Consider the following 21,150-nt stretch of genomic DNA (forward strand, 5'->3'; position numbering starts at 1 on the left):
TAGTTTTAATTTGCAACCTGATGGAGGTCAGTATAGATGGACTAATAGAGAAAGTCCGACACACTACTAGAAGGCCAAATATTTTTTCAGAGCTAGATGCAGAAAAAAATTATATTCAGTTTGCAACCTGATGGAGGTCAGTATAGATGGATTAATAGAACAAGACCCACACACAGCTAGAAGCCCAATATTTTTTCAGAGGTAGATGCAGAAAAAAATATATTCAGTTTGCAACCTGATGGAGGTCAGTATAGATGGACTAATACAACAAGTCCCACACACAGCTAGAAGCCCAATATTTTTTCAGAGGTAGATGCAGAAAAAAATATATTCAGTTTGCAACCTGATGGAGGTCAGTATAGATGGACTAATACAACAAGTCCCACACACAGCTAGAAGCCCAAATATTTTTTCAGAGGTACTGTAGATGCAGATAAAAATTAGTTTTAATTTGCAACCTGATGGAGGTCAGTATAGATGGACTAATAGAGAAAGTCCGACACACTACTAGAAGGCCAAATATTTTTTCAGAGCTAGATGAAGAAAAAAATTATATTCAGTTTGCAACCTGATGGAGGTCAGTATAGATGGATTAATAGAACAAGACCCACACACAGCTAGAAGCCCAATATTTTTTCAGAGGTAGATGCAGAAAAAAATATATTCAGTTTGCAACCTGATGGAGGTCAGTATAGATGGACTAATACAACAAGTCCCACACACAGCTAGAAGCCCACTATTTTTTCAGAGGTAGATGCAGAAAAAAATATATTCAGTTTGCAGCCTGATGGAGGTCAGTATAGATGGACTAATACAACAAGTCCCACACACAGCTAGAAGCCCAAATATTTTTTCAGAGGTACTGTAGATGCAGATAAAAATTAGTTTTAATTTGCAACCTGATGGAGGTCAGTATAGATGGACTAATAGAGAAAGTCCGACACACTACTAGAAGGCCAAATATTTTTTCAGAGCTAGATGCAGAAAAAAATTATATTCAGTTTGCAACCTGATGGAGGTCAGTATAGATGGATTAATAGAACAAGACCCACACACAGCTAGAAGCCCAATATTTTTTCAGAGGTAGATGCAGAAAAAAATATATTCAGTTTGCAACCTGATGGAGGTCAGTATAGATGGACTAATACAACAAGTCCCACACACAGCTAGAAGCCCAATATTTTTTCAGAGGTAGATGCAGAAAAAAATATATTCAGTTTGCAACCTGATGGAGGTCAGTATAGATGGACTAATACAACAAGTCCCACACACAGCTAGAAGCCCAAATATTTTTTCAGAGGTACTGTAGATGCAGATAAAAATTAGTTTTAATTTGCAACCTGATGGAGGTCAGTATAGATGGACTAATAGAGAAAGTCCGACACACTACTAGAAGGCCAAATATTTTTTCAGAGCTAGATGCAGAAAAAAATTATATTCAGTTTGCAACCTGATGGAGGTCAGTATAGATGGATTAATAGAACATGACCCACACACAGCTAGAAGCCCAATATTTTTTCAGAGGTAGATGCAGGAAAAAAATATATTCAGTTTGCCACCTGATGGAGGTCAGTATAGATGGACTAATACAACAAGTCCCACACACAGGTAGAAGCCCAAATATTTTTTCAGAGGTACTGTAGATGCAGATAAAAATTAGTTTTAATTTGCAACCTGATGGAGGTCAGTATAGATGGACTAATAGAATGATGCTATGCCCAAAAGATTTTACTTCACTAGGTGCAGTAAAAAAATTGGTATTCTATACACAGGTGGTATATCTTGCAACACAGATAGGCTACTCCACTGACTAACACACTCTGCAATAGGCCAAAATGGATTAGCTTTGCTAGATTCAGCCAAATGCTGTGAAAAAAACTTGCACAGCACTGGCACAGACCTGCCTGGCAAAAACTGATAGGAACTGATGTAACCTAGTCCTGAAAAGGACTCCAATTACAATTAGTCTTTACTCCCACAACCTATCTATTTAAGCTGCACAGACCTCCCTGATAAAAGTCGTAGGAAATGCTGTAACCTAGTCCTTAAAAGGACTGCAATCACAACTATTCCCTACTCCCAAGCTATCTGTATATTTGTGCGAAAATTGGCTTGAAATTAACAAGGTATAGCGCACACAGCAACAGCGGTGCCGTCTAACACGCAGCTGCAGCAGTGAGAAAATGGTGGCGACGGGGAAAATGGCTGGGTCTTATAGGGCAAGGACATGTGACATACACTGCCAATGACACATGCCCTTGCTTGTGTGAAAAAAAGCACTTCGCTCCGTGTGTGCGCTGCTGATAGGCTGACAGATTGCACCTCCCCACTGCAAATGCGGGAAAGAGAAAAAAAAATGGAGATCTTCATTGTTCCTGCAGAGATCCATCCCCTGCCCCTCCCCCCACCCCGCTGTACACTCAAACTGCGTATTAACATTAATTTTCATCATTACTGAGAAAAAATCCAGTTATGATTTTGGTGCACGAACAGTTATCGAACATAACCTCGAACAGCCGAATTTTTCTCAAATTGTTCGTGTTCGCCGAACGGCTCGAACACCGCCCAAAGCAGCTCGAATTTGAGATTGGCGAACAGTTCGAGTAGAACAACGCTCATCTCTAGTCATTACACACAGAGTGAACTATTTTATAGAGTCATTACACACAGAGGGATCTATTATATAGTCATTACACACAGAGGGATCTATTATATAGAGTCATTACACGCAAAAGGATCTATTATATAGAGTCATTACACACAGAGGGATCTATTATATAGATTCATTACACACAGAGGGATCTATTATATAGAGTCATTACACGCAGAGGGATCTATTATATAGAGTCATTACACGTAGAGTGATCTATTATATAGAGTCATTACACGTAGAGTGATCTATTATATAGAGTCATTACTAGTGTTGAGCCACCCCCGTAGTGTTCGAGTTCGGTTCGGTTCGTCGAACACCCGTGTGTTCACCGAACTGTTCGTCGAACTGTTCGTCGAACACCTTCGAACACCGTTAAAACCAATGGCAGGCAAACAAAAACACATAGAAACACATAGAAAACACCTTCAAAGGTGTCCAAAAGCTGACAAACTGCTCAGAAGACATAACTAACACATGGAAAAGTGACAAGTACATATAGTCATGCGAAAATAAAAGAGGTGGAGGAGTAAAAGGAGGGGGAGACACTGATATAGGCATGTCATGCCCTTCTAAAGTCCAAAAAGTGAGAAGCCGACACTGCCAGTCCGCTCCTGCCCGTGCCACCTCCGTGTCGCCGGGTTTGTGCCAGAGCCGCGGTGAACCCTGATGGCCAGCCCCCCTCTCCCAATACTGGTGCCTGTCCGCTGGTGGGTCGAGCGAGCCCCCCTGTGGTGGAGGCAGCTCTAAGCTTTTTAATTTAAATTGTCTCTCTAATTTGAATGAATACACTTTAAATCCATTTACAAGGATCTATTGGAGGGCAAGTCTCATGCCAGCAGCCGCGTAATTCCAGCTCCAGTAGCGTCCACTAAAGCTGCTGCAGTTAAAAAGCTTTTATAAGGATCGAGCTCGGCTGTCCACCGCAAGGCATCCTACTGCCAGTCCCAGCCCCTATGCCTTGGGGTGCCTCCTGATGCTCTTCATTGACTATCCCATGGTCCCGAAGCATTTCCTTTGAAAAAATTAAGTGTCTAAACTACAGGTGGTGTAGCTTGCTTAACAGCCGGGATAATCCGCTGACTAGCAGACACTGCTACTAGGCACAAAGTATTTCCTGGGCTAGATGCAGTTAAAAATTTGTAATTAGATACTCTCGTTGGATGCTGAGAAAGCATTCCATAGAGTCTCCTGGCACGCCATATATGATTCTCTTAAAAAGCTTGGGGTAGGGGTCTAGGGGACCCTTTTATAGCCAAAATCACGGCCCTGTATCACAATACGTCACCTAGGCTGAAGATAAATGGAACTGTAGCACCCTGAGGGCTCGGTTGCTACAGAGGTATTGCACCTCACCCAGAGGTGTGATATCTCACTCTCAGGTAAGGATGGAGTGTGGATCAGGACCCGACACCTGCATGCATTACACCACATTGCCGTGGGGCAGGGCGACCAATATGCCTCTGAGATGGGCACGACAGTCCCTGTCCCTGGCTGGAGTGGGGGGAGGGAACACTGAGGAAGGGGAACCCTGTAGTGCAGGAGCAGGGAGGAAGCAGTTCCTGGATGCATTGAGAAGGGAGTATAAAAGGTGGGCACCATCTTAGTTCAGTGCAGAGAAGTCTGAGCAGAAGTGGCAGGGAGCAGGGGCTCTGCATGAGCTCTGCTCTGGAGGCGGGCCTAGTAACAGAGGCCCAGGCCTGGAAGAGGGAGAAGGAAGGAAGAGGAGCGGAGAAGGCTCCAGGAACGAGGAATGAAGGGATCCCAGGGGTGCGGACGGGCGAGTCGCCACCGCACGCCCGAATCCACCTGCGTGGAGGGGTCAGGCCAAAGGGGAGACCGGTCCCCGAAACTAGTGGAGGCAGGAAATGACCCTCAGCTAGAAACCGGAGGCTGTGACATTTTATGTGGCGCAGCCCCTCGCTACACCCGCTAGGAAGGCACCACATAGGGTCAGGGAAACTGGCGCCAAGTTTACCAAGAGGAGGCCCGAGGCAGCCGGACAGAAGGGTTGGTAAGAAAGGCCAGACAAAGGACACACAAAGGGGGTCCTGTGAAGCGCTCCAAAGTTATCTGGGAGTTGTCTGAGCCCCTCACCTGGTGAGCACAGTACGACGTGGGCAGCCGTTACCTGCAGACGTGGTCTGGATAATAAGAACTGTGAGTAAAGGCCCTGGACTGCATCACTGACTCCGTGTCGTTACTGCTGCTGCCCTGCACCATCACCCCAATCCTCCGCATACACTGCCCTGAGGCTATACTCCTCCCGTGGGGAGTTATGCTACGCTCTGCTGCACCCACAACACCAGCCTCAGCGGTCTGCCCTGCAGCGGCGGTTCACTCTGACCGCAATCCACGGGTGGCGTAGTCGGACATTTAAACATCAAAACCACATAAATAGTTCCACCACTGGTTTGACCACCCTGAGCCACGGAACCGGGTCGCCGCCACGAAGACTACAACCACCAGCATCCACCAAAAAGGATCCGGCTCCGGGTATCCCAAGGCCCAGGGGGTGCATCAGAACATTTTCATCACCTTTCACAATCACCAATGGGACAAGGCAGGGATGTCCTCTGTCCCCTCTCTTATACATCCTAGTGACGGAGCACCTGCTCTTATCAATTCGCCATAACCCCAATATTAGGTGGATTGAGGTGGGAGGCACCGAGTACAAGTGCTCTCTATTTGCTGATGATGGCCTAGTATATATCACTCAATCACATATATCCATCCATGCTGTTATGGCTGAAATAGATCACTTTGTTACATGGTCAAATTTTAAAATCAATGCAGCGAAGTCTGAGGCCCTCGATGTCTCCCTCCCCAAATCCATATAGGATTCCATCCAGTCCAACTTTCCCTTTGCCTGGCCCTCACAGGGTATCAAATACTTAGGAATTCCTATTCATAGAGACCTCTCCCATCTATGTTATCTTAATTTTGGGCCCTTTATTGAACAACTCCATACAGACCACGGTTGGCAAGTTAGAACTGTAAGATTCACTACGTGAACCACTGGTGTTTTGTGGAAAAGCACATGTACACTGCGTTCCAAATTATTATGCAAAAAGTGTTTAGGAGTGATAAGGGAAGAATTTGTTTGTTTGTCAGTTAAACTCATTCATGGTGATGTGTGTCAGGGCTCTTTATATCACTGTAAGCAATTGCAGACACCTGTGCTAATTAGTTTGGCAGGTGTGTCCAATGAAAGGCAAGACTACTTAAGAAGGCTGTCTCACATTATTAAGCAGCCTACATTTTCTGCCAAAATGGGAAAGAAAAAGGATGTGTCGGCTGCTGAGAAGCAACAAATTGTGGAGTGTTTAGGTCAAGGCATGACTACAATCAACATTGTGCGATGATCAGGATGAAGTGTCTTGGCAATCAACAAGTATGTAGCTGATTCACAGTACACACGTGTGCGTGCTGATAAGGGCAAATTGAGGACTTTTTCCTACAGGCAATTACGTCAGGTTGAAAGAGCAGCGGCAAAAAAGCCTTGTCATAGCAGCAGACAAGTTTTTGAAGCTGCTTGTGCCTCCAACGTCCCCCGAACAACAAGATGCAGGGTCCTTCAGAGGTTTTCAGCTGTGCATACGCCATCCTGTCGACCTCCTCTATCCACTTCACACAAGAAGAAATGGCTCCAGTGGGCCAAACATTACATGAAGACTGATTTCAAAACTGTTTTGTTCACGGATGAGTGCCGTGCAGCGCTCGATGGTCCAGAAGGATGCAGTGGAGGATGGCTGGTTGATGGACACCCCACGCAAACACGGCTACAGCGCCAACAAGGAGGAGGTGGAGTAATGTTTTGGGCTGGAATCATGGGGAGAGAGATTGTCGGCCCCTTTATTATCCCTGAAGGCGCTAAAGATGAACTCCATAATGTATGTGGATTTTCTCAAACAGCACTTCCTGCCATGGTTCAAGAAGAAGAACCGTGTACTTCACAGCAAGATCATTTTTCTGCATGATAATGCACCATCTCATGCTGCACATAAAACATCTGCATCTCTGGCTGATATGGGTATAAAAAGGGACAAACTTATGGTGTGACCCCCATGCTCCCCTGACCTCTACCCCATTCAGAACCTTTGGAGCATCATTAAAAGGAGTGTCTATGATGGCGGGAGGCAGTTCACATCTAAGCAACAGCTCTGGGAGGGTATTCTGTCCTCATGCAAAACAATTGAAGCAGAAACCATCCAAAACCTGACAAATTCAATGGACGAGAGAGTTCAGAAGCTCCTTTCGAACAAGGGGTCCTATGTGAAAATGAAACATCACCTAGAATAAAGTTTTGAGTTGAAAACTGTTTGATTTCAGTTTCTAACAACCTGCTAATGCTTATAATTTCAAAAATGACCATTTTTTTGGTCTTTATTAAAATGAAAAGGTTGATAGAAAAGTTTGGGGGATCTAAGAGTGTGGCAACCCAGTAGTCATGATTACTTCGAATTCTGACAATATGAGGGTCATGCTGCAGGTAGTGCAGCAAGAAGGCACTTATGTGTCTTGCGCATCTCGGAGCCCCAAAATTATTTTCCGGGCTAGATGCAGCTAAAAATTATTATTAATTTTAAATCTGGTGAAGCTTTAGTATAGATGGCCTAATAGGATCAGTGCTGCACACTGCTACAAAGCCCAAATTATTTTCCAGTCAAGATACAGATAAACATGATTAGTAATTTTAAATCTGGTGGAGCTTATTATAGATGGCCTAATAGAATCAGTGCTGCACACTGCTACAAAGCCCAAATTATTTTCCAGCCAAGATACAGATAAACATGATTAGTAATTTGAAAGCTTAAAACGGTTGGTAGGGTGATTGTAACCAAGCATCAAGCTTTTACTCTCCCCAGGATGACACAGGGGCAGAAAAGTCGTTTCGGATCCATGATTTGTTCATCTTTATGAACGTGAGTCTGTCTACATTATCAGTGGAGAGCCGCGTGCGCTTATCTGTCAGCACACCACCAGCAGCGCTGAACACACGTTCAGACAGAACGCTGGCTGCGGGGCATGACAAGATCTCCAAGGCGTAAGTGGCTAGCTCCGGCCATTTATCCAGATTGGAAGCCCAAAAAGAGCAAGGGTCCAGTGACACAGTTGTGGCTTCAAAGTTTACTTGGAGATACTCCTGTACCATCGTCTCTAGGCGTTGATTATGTGTCAGACTCCTTGTCTCCTGTGGCCTTGCAAAGGATGGGCTAAAAAAGTGGTGAAATGATTCCGCAAAATTGATGTTACCAGCAGATACTGTGGTTCTGTTACGGTTTGAGTGCTGAACACTTGACGGTCCCACAGTTGGCAAGTTGGAACTGTGAGATTCACTACGTGCACCACTGGTATTTTGTGGAAAAGCACATGTAAGATTCTGCAACAGTCTCTGCTGATACTCCTGCATGCGTGCATCCCTTTCTATGGCAGGAATAATTTCTGCAAATTTACTTTTGTACCGGGGATCTAACAGTGTGGCAACCCAGTAGTCAGGATTATTTCTAATTCTCACAATTCGAGGGTCATGTTGCAGGTAGTGCAGCAAGAAGGCACTCATGTGTGTTGCGCATCCAGGAGCACCAAGTCCCTGTTGTGTTGGTGGCGAGGTAACAATCATGCTTCCTTCCTCTGTCCTCTCCCCCCAACCTCGCACAACAGAAATGTGATCAAGGTCTCCCTCATCTGATGAGTCTTCCATCAGTTCGTCCTCCACTTCTTCCTGGGCTCCTGCACCTTCCTCACTAGTTTGGCTGCTACCATGCGCCCTGGTAAAACCATCTCCCCCACCCTCACATGCCTGCCGCCTTGGTGCTGCCGACCGTCTGGACCTTGCAGATGTTAGCCCTTCCGCATACAACTCCTCCTCTACTTCCTCCACCTCCTCTTGTGCCACCACCTGACTCCGAATTCTGTTTAACATGTGCTCCAGCATGTAAATCACCGGAATAGTCATGCTGATAATGGCATCGTCAGCACTAAACATCTTCGTCGCCATTTCAAAACTGTGCAGAAGGGTGCATAGGTCCCTGATCTGAGACCACTCCTCCAGCGTGATTTGCCCCACCTCTGGATCTCGTTGGCCCAGGCTATACGTCAGAACGTATTGCACCAGGGCTTGTCGGTGCTGCCACAGTCGCTGCAACATGTGCAGAGTTGAATTCCACCGGGTAGGCACATCGCATTTTAGCCGGTGAAGTGGCAGGCCCAACGACTTCTGTAGAGATGTAAGTCGCTGAGCTGCGGGATGCGAACGGCGAAAGTGAGCACACAGCGACCGTGCCCTCTGCAGAAGGCCATCTAGTCTGGGATAGTGGGCTAAAAATTGCTGGACAACCAGGTTCAACACGTGAGCCATACAAGGCACGTGTGTGACATTGCCCCGGCGAAGGGCCGCACCCAGGTTTGCAGCATTGTCGCACACGGCCTTCCCTGGTTTCAGGTCCAGTGGAGACAACCATTCATGAAATTGGTTCTCCAGAGCTGACCACAACTCCTCAGCTGTGTGACTCACATTTCCCAGACATTTCAATGTAAAAACCGCCTGATGACGTTGAGCCCTACTGCCAGCATAGTAAGGAGGTGTGCAGGATCCCTTCTGCGCAGTTAGAAAGCTTGTGGCATGACCAGACAGGCTTTGGGTGCAGGTGGAAGACCGAGAGGAGGTTGAGGAGGCAGAAGCAGTGGAGGAACTTTGACATAAAGAGGATTGACGCACAACTCGTGGGGACGGCAAGACTTGGACAGCAGCCCCTTGTCCTGCTGTCACCATAGTTACCCAGTGCCCAGTCAGTGACATGTAACGCCCCTTTCCATGCCTACTCGTCCAAGTGTCTGTGGTGAAATGCACCCTGTCACACACAGAGTTTCTCAAAGAAGCGGTGATGTTGTGTGCGACATGCTGGTGGAGCGCAGGCACACCTTTCTTTGAGAAGTAGTGCCGACTGGGCATCTGGTACTGGGGCACTGCGACGGACATAAGGTCTCGAAAATCCTCTGTGTCCACCAGGCAGAAAGGCAGCATTTCTGTAGCCAAGAACTTGCAGATGGTGAAATTCAACCTCTTAGCTTTCTCATGGCTAGGAGGAAATGGTCTTTTACTTGTACAAATCTGAGGGACCGAGGGCTGGCAATTGTGCTAAGACGGGGTTGATAAGGGTGTCCCCGGCAAACTGCCGGTCTGTGAGGAAGATGCAGGCGGACTTGTTAGGTTGCCTTGATCCAAAGGTGGTGCTATCGATGTCGGACAGCGCTCAACACCAGCTGGTGTTACCACCTCCAAAGAAAATGATGACCTGCCAATCACGCTGGCTGTTGCGGGTAAAGAGGTGGCAGGTCTGTGCCCCAAAACAGGTGTGACTGCTGTCCCCCCAGTCACAGAGGATGAAGAGGCCGCGGATGCACAAGATATGGCAGACGGTGGTTGGCCCGGCCGGCTAGGCCGCATTGTAGCACACTGAGCTTCCCACTGCAACTTATGCTTCATGTCCATGTGCCAGTTCATGCATGAAGTACTCAAACTATGTATTTTTTGGCCTCTACTTAGCTTTTGCTGACAAATGTTACAGATAACACGAGTTGGGTCATCTTTATCGATCTGAAAAAATGCCCAGGCTATGCAAGGCTTAGCACCCATGTGACCTGAAGAGCCACCACGACTTGTGGTGAGAGGCAGAGTTGTGTTTGAGGATGCAGTTGTTGACGTTCTTCCAGTACTACGTCTCTGTCCAGGAAGGCGCAACCTGACCTCGTCGTCACTAGCATCTTCCTCCACCTCCTCTGCTGACCTCATCTCTTGGCTGACTGTGGGTTGACAGTAAGTGGGATCTCCAACCTCATCATCATCACCCTGTGCGTTATCACACCCGTTGTCCTCAGAGCCAACCTGTTCCTGCCCTGACAAAAAACTAAAGTTGTCGCTCCAATCAGGTATTTGAGTCTTATCATCGTCTTCCTCATTGTCTCCACCAACAGGAGTTACAGTTTGGGAATGAGGGTCTACATTATGGTCAGAACCTTCTGCGTCTGGTCCTGGATCCGACTCATAAAGATTCTGGGCATCAGTGCAGATCATTTCCTCGTCTGGATTCACAGAAGCGCTGGAGTCGACCTCTGATTCCCAGGCTATAGTATGAGTAAACAGCTCTACAGACTCAACCATCTGTTCTACCTCATACTCAGACGGGCAGCTGGAGATTTGGGAGCTGTGAGGAAGCAAGTGCGATTGGGGTGACACCTTTGAGGACTGGAGTATTTGTGATGTTGAAGTTGATGTGGAGGAGAGCCCACTTAAAGGAGCACTTGATATCCGTTGAAGCACCTGCTCTTTTTGTGCCTCATCTGGAATTTGTAGCGATTGGCGTGGCCGTAAGAAAGGGATCTTATCACATTGTCCGCTAAAAGAAGTAGACATTTTAGTTTGGCTGGAAGATGGTCTTTCTTCTGCAGATGTTACTGTTGCTTTAACACCTACCCCACGGACACAACCTTTTTTCCCCTTCCCAACACGCCTATTCCCCTTTCCACCAGCAGCAGGCCTTTTTCCACTCATTTTGGTGGTTAACTAATTCACAACTCTGGAGTTGTTTGCACAAAAAAACAATGGATGGGAACCGAGCAGAGCTGAGTGGCCAAACTGTGGTATTAGGCCAAAACTATTGGCTGGGTTAGATGCAGAAAAAAATTATATTCAATTTGCAACCTGATGGAGGTCTGTATAGATGGATTAATAAAACAAGTCCCACACACAGCTAGAAACTCAATATTTTTTCAGAGGTAGATGCAGAAAAAAATATATTCAGTTTGCAACCTGATGGAGGTCAGTATAGATGGACTAATACAACAAGTCCCACACACAGCTAGAAGCCCAATATTTTTTCAGAGGTAGATGCAGAAAAAAATATATTCAGTTTGCAACCTGATGGAGGTCTGTATAGATGGATTAATAGAACAAGTCCCACACACAGCTAGAAGCCCAATATTTTTTCAGAGGTAGATGCAAAAAAAAATATATTCAGTTTGCAACCTGATGGAGGTCTGTATAGATGGATTAATAGAACAAGTCCCACACACAGCTAGAAGCCCAATATTTTTTCAGAGGTAGATGCAGAAAAAAATATATTCAGTTTGCAACCTGATGGAGGTCTGTATAGATGGATTAATAGAACAAGTCCCACACACAGCTAGAAGCCCAATATTTTTTCAGAGCTAGATGCAGAAAAAAATTATATTCAATTTGCAACCTGACGGAGGTCAGTATAGATGGACTAATAGAATGATGCTATGCCCAAAAGATTTTACTTCACTAGGTGCAGTAAAAAAATTGGTATTCTATACACAGTTGGTATATCTTGCAACACAGATAGGCTACTCCACTGACTAACACACTCTGCAATAGGCCAAAAAGGATTAGCTTTGCTAGATTCAGGCAAATGCTGTGAAAACAACTTGCACAGCACTGGCCCAGACCTGCCTGGCAAAAACTGATAGGAACTGATGTAACCTAGTCCTGAAAAGGACTCCAATTACAATTAGTCTTTACTCCCACAATCTATCTATTTAAGAGCACAGACCTGCCTGATAAAAGTCGTAGGAAATGCTGTAACCTAGTCCTTAAAAGGACTGCAATCACAACTATTCCCTACTCCCAAGCTATCTGTAGATTTGTGCGAAAATTGGCTTGAAATTAACAAGGTATAGCGCACACAGCAACAGCGGTGCCGTCTAACACGCAGCTGCAGCAGTGAGAAAATGGTGGCGACGGGGAAAATGGCTTGGTCTTATAGGGCAAGGACATGTGACATACACTGCCAATGACACATGCCCTTGATTGTGTGAAAAAAAGCACTTCGCTCCGTGTGTGCGCTGCTGATACGCTGACAGATTGCACCTCCCCACTGCAAATGCGGGAAAGAGAAAAAAAAATGGAGATCTTCATTGTTCCTGCAGAGATCCATCCCCTGCCCCTCCCCCCACCCCGCTGTACACTCAAACTGCGTATTAACATTAATTTTCATCATTACTGAGAAAAAATCCAGTTATGATTTTCGTGCATGAACAGTTATCAAACATAACCTCGAACAGCCGAATTTTTCTCAAATTGTTCGTGTTCGCCGAACGGCTCGAACACCGCCCAAAACAGCTCGAATTTGAGATTGGCGAACAGTTCGAGTAGAACAATGCTCATCTCTAGTCATTACACACAGATTGATCTATTATATAGAGTTATTACACACAGAGGGATCTATTATATAGTCATTACACACAGAGGGATCTATTATATAGAGTCATTACACGAAGAGGGATCTATTATGTAGTCATTACACACAGTGGGATCTATTATATAGAGTCATTACACACAGAGTGATCTATTATATAGAGTCATTACACACAGAAGGATCTTTTATATAGAGTCATTACACACAGAGTGATCAATTACATAGAGTCATTACACACAGAGGGATCTATTATGTAGAGTCATTACACACAGAGGGATCTATTTCACGTGTTTATTTCTGTTAATGGTAATGATTATGGCTTACAGCCAATGAAAACACAAAAGTCATTATCTCAGTAAATTAAAATATTTAACAAAAGACACCTGCAAAGGCTTCCTAAGTGTTTAAAAAGGTCCCTTAGTCTGTCTCATTAGGCTCCACAATCATGGGGAAGCCTGCTGACTTGACAGATGGCCAGAAGACAGTCATTGACACAATCCACAAGGTCCCTGAGTCTGGAGGAAGAGTGGAGAGGCCACAATCCATGCTGTTGGAGGTTTAGTGTGAAGATGCCATACTCAGTGATGGTTTTGGGGGCCATGTCATCTGCTGGTGTAGGTCCACTGTGTTTTATCAAGACCAAAGTCAGCGCAGCCGTCTACCAGGACATTTTACAGCACTTCCTGCTTCCCTCTGCCGACAAGCTTTCTGGAGATGGAAATGTCCTTCTCCAGCAGGACTTGGCTCCTGTCCACACGGCCAAAAGTACCAATACCTGGTTTACACACAACAGTATCACTGTGCTTGATTGACAGCAAACTCGCCTGACCGTAACCACATAGAGAATCTAAAATAAACGAGATCTACTGCGCTGGTACACTCACTTTAAATGACATGAGAGGTTAAGAAGATAAAAGGAAAAAAAAAAATTTTTATTTTTATTTATACAAAACTGGTTAAAATAAGGATAAAATATGAGGCTAAAATTCCCAGAAGAAGCGAGGTTCCGTGGAGGAATATGAACGAAATATCAGTGGATTATTCTCGGTATATCCAGGACGTACAGGTACCTGTGAAGGGTATATATACTATGATGAGTATAGGAATAGTTGGCGAATTATCTTATTAATATATAGAGATTTTAGTTACCTGAAAGGTAATTAGGTGGTGGAAGAATAATCACATATGGATGCCTCTGGCTAGTTCTCTTGAACCTGTCAGCTGTGAGTAAAAGAAGGGGGGCTAATTATTAAGAGACAGGGTATTACCACGTTTAGAGTTTGAGTTGGGTATTTTACCTGTATAGTAGAAATCTTAAATAAGTGGAAAGGTCTGTATATATCTGGTAGGATTAGGGGGTTACTCCCGTGGGTTATTGCAGAGACTATAGGGTACTAGAAAGTGGGAATAGAAAATTAAAACGTTAAAACGTATATAGATCTAGGTAGCACACTTTTCACAGTTTGTCTTACCCGTAGGGAAGTAGTTTTGTGGATCTAGAGGGTAGTAGTTGTTTAATGGTGGTGGATGTAGTCACAGTATAGTCATCCAGACTAGTGTAGTCATCGAGATTAGTTATACCATCTAGGGGAGCTATGTATCAATGATGGTTATTATAAATAATAATTATTATAAATACAGTACTCATAGGTAAAAAGAAGGGTAAGATGATCTCTTATATATATATATAGAGTTACGTACTGCTGCAATAGAATGAGAAGTCTTACCACTAGTGGCTCTGTGTGATGGAAAAAGAATCAGCTGTGGAGTAGGTTGAGCTGTATAGAAAAAATCCTGGTTCGTAGCAATAGATAGAGAGCGCTGGTAAGTGCTTTGTAGCTGTTTCTTTCGACGGTGGTGGTGGTAAGTACTCCTTGGGGCGGTGGAGTCTGTCGTGCATGCACGTGTAGTCCCAGATGGGTACGTGTTGCTGGAGTTGTTACCTTTGTCGGCGTCCTGGTTAGAAGGCTTACTTCGTGGGGACGGGACTGCTGGATGTCAGGGCTGAGGGCGTCGGAGTCCCGGCCGGGACAATGTCTAAAAAGGAAACAGAATGGATATTTAAGATGGACTCTTTGAGGCCAAGGGGCCTAAACACCAGAATTGAACTTTTTGCTTTTAATGATAATTAACTACAAACACCTCCCAGAAGCTCTGGCGGGTATATAATGAGAGCAGTGAGAATCATGATCATCCCTGACGAAGGATACCATAGTATCCGAAACGCATAGGAAGTGTGGCCTCTCCTGCTCTCCGTCTCCCAGTCACGTGACTAGTAGGACCTTACGCAACACAGGTCCTACTGAGATCATCATCTTTCTTTCCTCGGGTGCTGGACTCCGACGCCTTCAGCCCTGACATCCAGCAGTCCCGTCCCCACGAAGCAAGCCTTCTAACCAGGACGCCGACAAAGGTAACAACTCCAGCAACACGTACCCATCCGGGACTACACGTGCATGCACGACAGACTCCACCGCCCCAAGGAATACTTACCACCACCACCGTCGAAAGAAACAGCTACAAAGCACTTACCAGTGCTCTCTATCTATTGCTACGAACCAGGATTTTTTCTATACAGCTCAACCTACTCCACAGCTGATTCTTTTTCCATCAAACAGAGCCACTAGTGGTAAGACTTCTCATTCTATTGCAGCAGTACGTAACTCTATATATATATATAAGAGATCATCTTACCCTTCTTTTTACCTATGAGTACTGTATTTATAATAATTATTATTTATAATAACCATCATTGATACATAGCTCCCTTAGGTGGTATAACTAATCTCGATGACTACACTAGTCTGGATGACTATACTGTGACTACATCCACCACCATTAGACAACTACTACCCTCTAGATCCACAAAACTACTTCCCTACGGGTAAGACAAACTGTGAAAAGTGTGCTACCTAGATCTATATACGTTTTAACGTTTTAATTTTCTATTCCCACTTTCTAGTACCCTATAGTCTCTGCAATAACCCACGGGAGTAACCCCCTAATCCTACCAGATATATACAGACCTTTCCACTTATTTAAGATTTCTACTATACAGGTAAAATACCCAACTCAAACTCTAAACGTGGTAATACCCTGTCTCTTAATAATTAGCCCCCCTTCTTTTACTCACAGCTGACAGGTTCAAGAGAACTAGCCAGAGGCATCCATATGTGATTATTCTTCCACCACCTAATTACCTTTCAGGTAACTAAAATCTCTATATATTAATAAGATAATTCGCCAACTATTCCTATACTCATCATAGTATATTTACCCTTCACAGGTACCTGTACGTCCTGGATATACCGAGAATAATCCACTGATATTTCGTTCATATTCCTCCACGGAACCTCGCTTCTTCTGGGAATTTTAGCCTCATATTTTATCCTTATTTTAACCAGTTTTGTATAAATAAAAATAAAAAAAAATTTTTTCCTTTTATCTTCTTAACCTCTCGTGTCATTTAAAGTGAGTGTACCAGCGCAGTAGATCTCGTTTATTTTAGGTTTTATGCTTATGTGGTATATGGTGCCCCTTACTACGTGCTGCAGGTTAACTTAATTATACCCACCAGCGCCCTTAAGAACTCTTACATAGAGAATCTATTATAGAGAATCTATGGGGTATTGTCAAGAGGAAGATGAGAGACTCCAGACCCAACAATGCAGACGAGCTGAAGGCTGCTTTCAAAGCCACCTGGGCTTCCATAACACCTCAGCAGTGCCACAGGCTGATTGCCTCCATGCCACGTGGCCGCATTGATGCAGTAATTGATGCAAAAGGAGCCCGACAAAGTATTGAGGGCATTTACTGAACAGACATTTCAGTAGGACAACATTTCGGATTTTAAGATCATTTTTCAAGCTGTTGTTATAAAGTATTCTAATTTACTGAAATAATGACTTTTGTATTCTCATTGTCTGTAAGCCATAATCATCAACATTAACAGAAATAAACACGTGAAATAGATCCCTCTGTCTGTAATGACTCTATATAATATAGGAGTTTCACTTTTTGCATTGAAGAACTGAAATAAATGAACTTTTTGATGATATTCTAATTTTGTGAGATATATATACATATAGTTGAAACCAGAAGTTTCCATACACTATAGACACATATGCATGTTTTTCTCAATATCAGACATGAAATCAGCTGCTGAATCTTGTCAATAGAAATATTAAAAGACAAATTTGAAATTATCCACCTTACATGAGCTTAGTATGTCATGAGCCCGTGTTAGTTTCTGCTGCTCCAAGTCATGCTATGTCCTATGGATGAGCCATTTCTGGGGCGGCTGACGGCTGGTGTTTCTTGCCTGGGAGGGAGACAATATTCATGGCACCCTTCCTGAGCTATTAATATCAGCCCCCAGCTGTCTGCCTAGCCTTTGCTAGCTATTAAAATAGGGGGTACCCCATGTAATTTTTTTTTGGGGTCCCCCATTTTAATAGCTAGTAAAGGGTAGGTATTCAGCTGGGGGCTGATATTAGTAGCCTGGGAAGCTCCGTGGGTATTACCCCCTTCCCAGGCTTCAAACATCTGCCCCAGCCATCTGCTTAACCTCCGCTAGAGACTAAAATTATGGGGAACCCCACGCCAATTTTGTTTTTAATAAATCCTTTATTTTAACACTAAATGACAAGTACAGTAACCAACACTATCAATGTACTTCTTATATATGCGACTGACATGTTTCTATCTATCTAATCTATGTGTGATGCTCTATCTTTCTGTTCTAAATTGTCTGGTACTGATGCTGAATTTGCCAGCCGGCTTTTTTAAAGAGACGGTGCATGAAAACACTATTATTTTTTTTAATAAATCCTTTAACACTAAATGACAAGTACAGTAACCAACACTGTCACTGTACTTATTATATTTGTGACTGACATGTTTCTATCTCTGTTCTAAATTGTTGGGTATCGGTGTATGCCGCTGATGACTTGCCGGCTTTTCATGTTTCACTGTGAGCACTGTTCCCATCGATTTGGGCAACCACTGTAATGCCACAACTACCATGGCTGTGGCATTACAGTGAGTGGCAGACAATCCCTGCATGATGTGAAAAAATCCAGTTACGCTTTTGGTGCACGAACAGTTATCGAACATAACCTCTAACAGCCAAATTTTTTGCAAATCGTTCGCGTTCGTCGAACGACTCAAACACCGCCCAAAACAGCTCGAATTTGAGATTGGCGAACAGTTCTAGTCGAACACCGCTCATCTCTATGTCAGAGCCCCATTATACTATTTCTACTATGGGGAAATTGATAATATCTGTAAAGCGCTGTGGAATTATTGGCGCTATATAAGTGAGTATAATAAATAAACAGAAATTTATGCCATTTTAGTAGTATTTACCCATAATTATTGGAAATGGTTGGTCTCCATGTTGGGTCTCCATCATGTATGTCGCCTGAATTTGGCAGAGCTCTCAGAGCACCAGGCCTACACCTGTCACTAATCCACCAATTACTAATCAGAGTTTAAGCTAGAATTGCTGCTCCAAGCACTATCCAATTCCAAAATGTGGCATGGTTTCAGAACCACGCTATTACACAACCAAATTAGATTATGAAAAGTGGACTCCTGCCTGTAGCACAATACTAGCACAAAATAATTAAAAGCTGAAATGTGGCGTAGTTTTTGCAGCATTGTAGTAACAGAAAAAAAAATTGATTTGATAATGTCAATCCCTGTATGGAGCAAAATATCAGCACCAAAGAATTATAAGATGAAATGTAGCCTGCTTTATATAGCAAGTTAGTAAGAAAACCAATTTTGATTTTATCATGTGTACCCCTGTATGGAGGACAATATATGCACCAAAAAGTTTCAAGCTGAGATGTGGCCTGCTGTATCCTGTTTGTAACAAAAGAAATTCGATTTTTTACCATGGATGAGGCCTGTATACAATAGAATATATGCTCTAAAAAATTCAAGCTGAGATCTGCCCTGCTCTATCACCTTAGGAACAGAAGACATTATTATTTTTTTCTGTGGATGAGGCCTGTATGCAATAGAATATGTGCTCCAAAAAATTCAGGGTGACATCTGCCCTACTGTATTACTTTAGTTATGTGAAATGTGCCCTGCTCTCTCTGTCTGAACCTCACTAATAGCACAAAAAAAATCTGCTGGAAAGTCGATTTCGCAGCCACACATGCTGCTATCTATTTAAACTATCTTACTTAGATGCAACCGCCTAGCTAACTATTCTAAAATCTTTCAGTATCCAGGAGCAGCATCAGTAACAGCCTCGCTGAGCTGTTATACTAACAAAATGGCACTAAAACAACATGTTCACTCCTTATATGGAGAGCAACATGTGACTTCAACAGCCAATGGCACAAGCCCTTGTATCTGGACATTGTAGATGGTTCCTGTGCCCTGATTGGCTTGCAGCAATCTGCACACATTAAATTAAGAAAAAAAAATTAGATTACCATCTCGTCGCTCCTCTGACTTCTCCCCACCCCCTCCTCTCATCAAACACATATTATCCCCGCTCATCATAGAGCACCACTATTCTAGCCAAAGTGATAAAAATACTGTAGTGGAAGCACAATCATTTGCTGGACTTTTACCGAAATTTGCCAATTTTAAATAAAAACAACCGGGTATCCGACCACGAATCCGACTGTGCAACATTCGTGCCAAATTGGAATTTGGTGAACATTTTTTGAACATGTTCACTCATCCCTTATAGCAACTGAATGAGGACCCAGGTCCGCGAGTACCAACACCATAAACTGTGCCGGCACAGGAAGTGAGTATAGACTTTCATTTATCAGTGCTAAACATTTAGATCAAGAAGGGGTTGTCCTATTAGTGGGCAACCCCTTTAACGTAATGTGGAAAAGGCTCACAAAACAACAAATTAAGATTCACTTGGCTAAGTAAAAATATCAAAAAATTATAACCGTGTCAAGAGAAGCATCAGATTTTAAGAATAGTATTGTGCAAGTACAAAAGTAGATGCATCATTAGGTGGTTATAAATGTAATATTTTCCCACTGATTACATTCTTTTAGCTATGAAACATCTATTAAAAGCCCTGAATTGTTCATTTACCAGACAACACGCTTGTTAAATGTTCCTTGTATGGCTTTTTTGATGTCTCTATTCCTCAGACTGTATATAATGGGGTTGACCAAAGGAGTAAACACAGTAAATAGCAGTGATAGGATTTTATTCATGGTGACTGTTTCTCTTCTTGTTGGGATGACATAAACAATGAACATTGTCCAGTAGAATATGGAGACCACAGTGAGGTGGGAGGTACAGGTGGAAAAGGCTTTCTGTCTACCGGTACTGGATGAGATCCTTAAGACTGATAAAACTATGTAGGTATAAGACAATATAATAATTGTTGTAGGAATGAGGATATTAGGAATGCCTATTACATAAATACCCAAGTGAAAAATACGGGTGTCAGAACAGGAAAGTTCCAGTAAGGGGACAATGTCACAATATAGATAGTCCATAATATTTGGACCACAAAAATTCAATTTTGCAGTTTGTATGATGTAAATCAAAAAAATAGAAAATTCAAGAATCCAACAAGTAATAGACAATGTTACACAATATTCACTGGTCATGATAGAGGCATAATGGAGAGGGTTACAGATGGCCACATATCGGTCATAAGACATCAAAGCGAGGAGAAGACACTCAAATGCTTCAGAGACACATAGAAAATAAAACTGGGTGATACAATCAATGAAAGTAATAGTTCCCCCATTATTCATAATAATATGAAGCATGTTGGGGACAATATCTGTGATCACCAAGATGTCAGTGATGGACAGTTGTGAGATAAAGAAGTACATTGGAGTGTGGAGGTTCTTGCTGGTGGACACCAGGATGATGATCAGAAGATTTCCACAAATTGTCCCGCAATAAACCATGTGAAAAAGACAGAATAGAAAAATTCTTAAATGTTGGCTGACTTGAAATCCTAAAAGGAAAAACTCAGTGACCGCAGTCAGATTGTTCTTCTGTGTGCAGAACAAATAGTCAGTATAATATATATAACACCAAGGCAGGTAAATATATTAAAGTTTGTTTCTACAATATATAATGTTATATAATAATAATATTTGATACATTTTATATAAAACAAACCTCTGAGGAATTTCCCTTATTCAAAATGAGTAAAATAAGGAAGTTCTATAATTTTTGTATATTCACAAAATAATCAAGAAAAAATAAATAACAGTGTAAATTAGCCAAGAACATTAACTACTTCCAGTCCACCCATAGAGGATAATG

General features: G+C 43.2%; 1 protein-coding gene across 1 annotated transcript; it reads right to left on the reverse strand.

Annotated features, from left to right (window-relative positions):
• Nucleotides 1–19,946: 19,946 nt before the first annotated feature.
• LOC141167579 (olfactory receptor 5G9-like) lies at nucleotides 19,947–20,906 on the reverse strand (the record flags this gene model as incomplete). Its single annotated transcript, XM_073654967.1, has 1 exon — nucleotides 19,947–20,906. A coding segment is annotated over one exon (960 nt), but the record flags the coding sequence as incomplete, so codon positions are not given.
• Between the last annotated feature and the right edge of the window lie 244 nt (nucleotides 20,907–21,150).

The sequence above is a fragment of the Phyllobates terribilis genome, unplaced genomic scaffold (genome assembly GCF_046119375.1).
Source record: "Phyllobates terribilis strain yellow unplaced genomic scaffold, ASM4611937v1 Scaffold_11__3_contigs__length_659146591, whole genome shotgun sequence".
Lineage (NCBI taxonomy): Eukaryota > Metazoa > Chordata > Amphibia > Anura > Dendrobatidae > Phyllobates > Phyllobates terribilis.